The sequence below is a fragment of the Mastomys coucha genome, unplaced genomic scaffold, assembly GCF_008632895.1.
Source record: "Mastomys coucha isolate ucsf_1 unplaced genomic scaffold, UCSF_Mcou_1 pScaffold22, whole genome shotgun sequence".
NCBI classification, from domain to species: domain Eukaryota; kingdom Metazoa; phylum Chordata; class Mammalia; order Rodentia; family Muridae; genus Mastomys; species Mastomys coucha.
In genome coordinates this window covers 37894519-37900808 of record NW_022196905.1, presented here as the reverse complement: position 1 = coordinate 37900808, position 6290 = coordinate 37894519, and the positions used below count along the sequence as shown (strand labels likewise).

The 6290-nt window shown below is 41.6% G+C and overlaps 1 protein-coding gene across 2 annotated transcripts in view; it reads right to left on the bottom strand.

Moving 5' to 3' along the window:
* Positions 1–441: 441 nt before the first annotated feature.
* LOC116069966 (PRAME family member 12-like) overlaps positions 442–6290 on the bottom strand; it is a 7857-nt gene continuing 2008 nt past the window's right edge. The window contains exons 1-4 of one of the 2 annotated variants that reach the window (XM_031341013.1): positions 5699–5764; positions 3334–3625; positions 2417–3004; positions 1047–1599 (exon numbers count right to left, since the gene is read on the bottom strand). In XM_031341013.1, coding sequence (XP_031196873.1) covers positions 1047–1599; positions 2417–3004; positions 3334–3623 — 1431 coding nt within the window. In that variant the 5' untranslated portion in view covers positions 3624–3625; positions 5699–5764. Of the gene's footprint in view, positions 1600–2416; positions 3005–3333; positions 3626–5698; positions 5765–6290 lie in introns of those variants that run through there. The other variant, XM_031341012.1, reaches the window with a different exon arrangement.

Genomic DNA, 6290 nt, shown 5'->3' with positions numbered 1-6290 from the left:
ATTTAATGTTTGTTGTGATGTATTCACTTTCATTTTTAAATATTTATTTTAATTTGTTTCTAATTATGCATGTGAGTTTTTGCATTTCAGTGTGTGCAGGCTACTCAAGTGTTCCTAGAGACTAGGGGGAAAAGTCAGACACCTGGAATTGGAGATAAAGGTGGTTGTGGGTAATAGGAATCAAACACTGCTACTCAGAAAGAGCAGCAAGCATTATTTACCTCTGAGCCACATCTCCAAAAAGATTCCATATAGCATTTTGGATAGGGTCTCATGAAGCATAAGATATAAAGTCTTCCAAGGAGAGTCATTATTTACTCTGAAAGATCTAGGAGGAGGAGGGGTAAAGACAAGGGAACACAAGATTCTTGGGTCAGGGAAATCACAATACACAAGTATGATGTTGTCAGAGAACTCAGTAAAAGAAAAGACAAACACGTTCTTACTCAAAACTAATTTATTTGAAACTATGAATAATTACAATGCTAATGGTGGAGGTAGAAGATAATATCAGGCTGAAGAACCTCTCCAAGAAAGAGACACAGGTTAACAATGATAGCAGTCTAATACAAAAATACTCATACGTTCAGTCAGACTAATATTTCATAAAAATATGTGTCCACATACTACAGAACAGTATGTAAGTGGAGAACGAAAAGGTGAATGTCTTCCAGAGGCAGAATGACACTGAGCCCTCCTATTCAAGTCTATTACGCTCTTTATAATGTCCTCTCTCTTTATCCCCTTCCCTACTTTGATGGTCCCTCATGCTCTGAAAATGCTGGAATGCGTGCCCTACAATTTTCAAATATAGTTGCTGTTCAAGGGTTGGTCTGTACTGTTGATATTAGGCTGAAAATAAGCTCATGGTTTCCCATCTCAAAACAACTACCTCAAATCAGAAGAATTTGACTAAAATTCAAAGAAAATGAAATAATTATCTTTCTAAAGTACATCCAAAAATGCTTGAATACACATGGTCTATGCCTCTAATGATTCACTTGAGACCTGCCTTCCATTTATCAGAGTCTAGCAATGACCTCACCTTATATATTCTCAACAAAACTGTAGATGCAGAATTTCTGACAATGTAAACATCTCTTACTCACAAAGTAGACCTGCTTTGGCTGCCTTATACCCTTGAGTGTGTCTATAAGCTCTGAACAAAGCTGTACAAATCTGTCTGGAATAACATCACCAAGGTCATCATAGACCTCATCAGGGGCAGGGTACTTCTCCAGGGTCAGCTGTGTGAGGTTGGCAGTATGCTGCAACAGCTTCTTCAAGCTGTCCATGGAGAAGAAATTCTTCACAAAATTGACTTCAGTGAGCTGGGAACACTGGCTCAGCGCAGGCAGGAGGGTACTGATTTTTGAGTCCATGAATATATAGCCCTTCAATTTGAGTATCTGCAAAGTAGCTTTCAGTCTTTCTAGCAGTATTCCTAGAAATTGCTCACTTAAATGTATGAAGGTGACACCACTCAGGTCCAGGTGTTTGAGCTGATGGATACTTGGACACTGGGACAGATATTTCATATCTGATTCTGACAGCATGCAATGAGTGATAGCAAGGGTCTCTAATGGACTCTCCAAGTACCTAGAGAGAAAGACACACAGAGAGAGATAAAGGACTTTACCTCACTCAAGATCAATAGTGGCAGAGAAAAGGCTGTGACTTCAAGTTAGCAGAGTCTCCTTAGCTCAGGGTCATTCTCAGATTATTATTAAGATCAAGGCCATGGCGCTCCCTGATGGAGAGCTAACCACTCCTGTCATGTTCTTCTAGGTAGGACATATGTTATCAATGTGTCTGCTACTGCCTCAGGTCTACAGTTCCCTCTGAACTGGTAGGCACAAAACATATTTGGAGACAGATGATGTAAGCAAGAGAACCCACTGGGAAGAATCAACTGGAACTATGCCAAACCATCCCCAGCTCTGCCAATATTTATCTCAATGTGCTCTAGCCTCTCTTGTGTTCATAGGGATTCCCTTTGACCACAGTCATTTACTCATTTCCCATATACTCAGCCCCTTCCTGTCCTCAAATTTCCTTTGACTCAAGGGAAGTCAGAGGCAGATGGAAACTGTTCATATAGTTCTGAGGACAGAGTTGACATGAGAGGACATGTGGTGTAAGATCTCATATATTCTATAGATCAATTTCCCATAATATCGGTCTCTCAAGACATGTTTTTAAAATCATGGACACATACATGACAGTCTGGCTTTACTAAAGTGACAAGTCAGGATACAACAGCAGCATAAAGTACTATATCAAGTATTCTAAGCTCACATCTACATAAATTTAAGACTGTCTGGGAAGCCACTATATACACTGATGTTTAATGTAAGGCAAAACAACAACAAAACACTTTGCTCACCCCAGGATAAAGCTCTCTGTTCTTTCTTACCTGAGCGCTTGGTCCAGATGTTCATACAGGTAGTAGACATTATTCAAATAGAGATGCTGGAGCTTCTGCAATTTGGAGAACTGGCGAAAGATTTCTCTAAAACACGAGGCTTCCTTCTCTCGGTCCCGAGGCCTATCCAAAGGTATGTTGATTTCCATGAAAAGGAGTTTCTGGAGGTTTTTCATCTGGCCCAGGCCAGGGGCTAGCAATGCAAGGGTATATATGTCCCAGTATGTGGTTATTTCTAATTCCTGGATTGAGCCTGGATCAAAAACCTTCAACACAACCAGTGGGTCATAGGCAGGAATGGCCCTAAACTCCAACTTCTGACAGATCACCTGTATAGTATTTTTTCTCTGCTTGGCCCACCGATAAAAATATTTTAGGTATTTGGAGGGACGGCAGGACATGAGGGAAAGGTTCATCAATATAGTTACGGTCTGTTTCCCCCCTAGGATGGGATGATTTTCCACCGGTTGGTTCTTGCCAAAGTCATGTGGAGACCAGACTACATGCTGCAATCCAGGCTGACCATTCCAGAAGTTGTGGAGTGCATCTCCCAAATCGACCACTTGTAGTTTCCACCTCCTGTGGGTAAAGGAAAAGGACATTCATATGACAGGAGACAAAATATAATCTACATGACCCATAATTCCCTTGAATTAATTCCTTGAACACAGACAGCTCCCATTTCTCATGGCTGGGGAAGAGGCAGGGACAGACTCATTACGTACAGACTATTTCTCTTCTCAGCTGTCCTACATACACCACAGTCCTGTTTTGTTTTGTTTTTTTTCCATTCTAGAAGATACTGACTCCTACAATCAGTAGCCTCTGATTTACTTTGGACCTCTCAATACTGTATTCACTTCCTGTCATCCACCTACATTCCTCCATACTACCTTGGATTTACTTACATAGGTCGATCCTTTAGTGCCATCAGCAAATCAAGACCATCTAGCACAGCTTTCAGGGTCTCCAGGTGAGGAGTCTCCATCAGGGCTCCCACAGGAAGGCATTGGAAGGGCCATGATGCTACCATCTGCCTCAGGATGTTAGTTTTTTTGCTGGTAAATGCATCCTTGAAGAGTGGTGGGAAGAGATGTATGGGCAGGTCCTGCATACCAGAGATGGTCAAGGCTTCATTTTTCAGCAGGCTTCTTCTTGCCAGCTGCTGGAGTGTTGGTATGTCCTTGAAACTCATCATAGCTTTCAGGTATGCAGATGCTACGGAAATATCCAAGGGAAGAAAATATTTCAAACATTTTTGGCAAGCCTCTTATCCCACTTCCCAATTATATAAACCAGACAGGGGTCTGGTGACATTGGAAACCTTGTTATTCAGATAACTTGATATCTGTCTTTCTCATTGCACTATTCCTTCAAGGTCCTCCTGGTAATATATAAAAACCCATTTCACAGATCTTCCCCATTATTCTGCCCAATCCAATCAATTGTTCCCTGTAAGTCTTATTCTACTTTGTAACAGAGAGTAACAGTCTTATTCTACTTTGATTCTGGCACTTTTGTGGAAAAAAATTATGCTTTTACTACAATTAATGGAACAATATGTTGTATAAAACAGGTACAAATTTTAATTCCACAAGCTTTAGAAGCAGGAGCCATGCTGAGCTCTAACCTGTCCTTTAAGAGACTGAGCGCAATGAGGCCCTGAGCAGCCTGCTATTGAAGGGTTCCTTCATTCTTCTCACCACCTTTCCTCCCTCAATAAACAGGTACCCATGCTATACTCCACAGATCCAAAGAAGCTAACAAGAAGGAAGGAACAAGTGAGGATGCTTGAATATCATATAGAAGGAGAATATAATAATCATAAGAGGAACATGGAGGAAGGAAATGGTATGGGCGAGGATGGGGAGGATAATGCTTGGGGTCAGGATCAGGTGTGGGCAGAGACAGGAAAGATGCAAGATGGCCATGAGAATGAATGGAAATCTGAAGCTGACAGGGATGGTTAATTGGGGCTATCTCCAGGCTCAGACAGGAAACTGAGATAATCATGAGATTATTGCCCAATAATCAATCATGTGGACCTTAGCTGTTACTCTCAGCATAAGGGAAATTGAACCTGAAGTGGCCACGTACTTTAGCTAGGCAAAAAATCCAGGGGAGCAATAGGGACAATAACCCAACTACAAAAATTTGACCCAAAATTTATACTGTGTACAAGAAATGTCAGGATGATGGATGGACCAGAGACTGACAATATAGCAAAATAATAATGAACCCAAGGTAAGCCCATTGGCATGGACAAGCACCAATTCCTGACATTTTAATGATCCTGTTATGCTTGCAGGCATTCCTATTCTCTGAGAGGCTTCACCCAGTAGCTGACTCAGAGACCAACAGACAAACAGTGAATGGAGTTTGGGACTCTTATGGAGAATAGGAGGTAGGTCTGCAGACTTTGAAGGGGATAGGAACGCTGCTACAGGAAGACCAACACTTTCAAGTAATGTAGTCCCTTGGGGCTCACAGAGACTGAACCACCATCAAAAGAACATACAGAGACAGGACATAGGGCTCCCAACACGTATGTAATTTTAATGCAGCTTGGTTTTGTATAGGACTAAACTAATTGTTAAACAGTCTATCTTAAAAGATGTTGCTTGTATGTATAATATATTCTTCTAGCTAGTAGGACCACAGCAGGAGAAGAAGCATCTATTCTCACAGACTTAATGTATTGGGGAGGGTGGATACCCAGGAAGGGCCCACCCACTCAGAGAAGAAGGCTAGGGGAGTCGGGGAAGTGTTGAGAGAGGGGTTAGTGAGCTGGAGTGAGAAAGTAAGAATCAGCCAGTCAGTCAATCAATAAAACAAGAGATTGAATGCTTCAGATTATCAATTTGATGCTTTGTATGAACTCATACTCAAGTGTCCTTCCCTATACAATATTCTTCCTTGTCATTTTATAAATCTATATTCACTTTGAATTAAAATTTTTGTAAGGTAGATTAGAGTGTGTCAGGATATATAGTGTTTGTCCAGTGTGCCTGAGTCCTTGAATATTGCCTCCTAAGCCCACTATAAACAATCAGGGCAGGGCAACCTCAGATCTCAGGAGGTAGAGGCTGAACATTCAGTGTTTTATAACACTTGGCTACATGTGGACTTCTAGCTATCCTGAGCTAAATGAGGTTGGCTGCTTCAAAATAAGCACACAAGTGAAAAAGGCAGCACAGGAAACAAACACACAAAAACATTAAGATGAAATGGACACTGTCAGATGGAGTGTCCTGATGGGCATAAATGGCTTACCTGCCTTGGACACTGCTCTCAGAAGCTCCAATCTCAGCAAGGTCAGGCAGTCACACCAGACTCCAAGGCTCAGCCATTTGAGTCCTTATATACTCCTTCCCCTGTCACCTCCTCTTTGTAGCCACACCTTTCAGTCTAAAGCTGCCACCTGATAGGATGGTGAAGTCTCCACCCACTTAATCTTATTTTGATCTAGCTTGAGTGAATCAGATCTTCATGATCGAATGTATAAAATCTCACATTATAGTCCCAAGCCCATCCAGGATACTTCTCTTCAAATTTTGAGCCCTAGGGTATTTTTTCTTCCATATTTTTTGCAGCCTGTTTCTCAGGCTCTCTGGAAGTATTAGGTAATCTGAACTGACAGGTAGTTCTCAGTAAGGGATTGAGTGTGGTGGTATGAGATAGGGTGTTTGTGGTATGATTAGATCTCCAGGCAAGAAGGGGAGGACCCATAAAGAACCATTCACTAAGTCACTGTGAAATCAGTAAATATATGTTTCTCTCTTTTTCAGTCTCTGTCTCTACCTCTCTCTGTCACTGTCTTTCTGTCTCTCTGCCTGCCTGCCTCTCTCTCTCTCTCTCTCTCTCT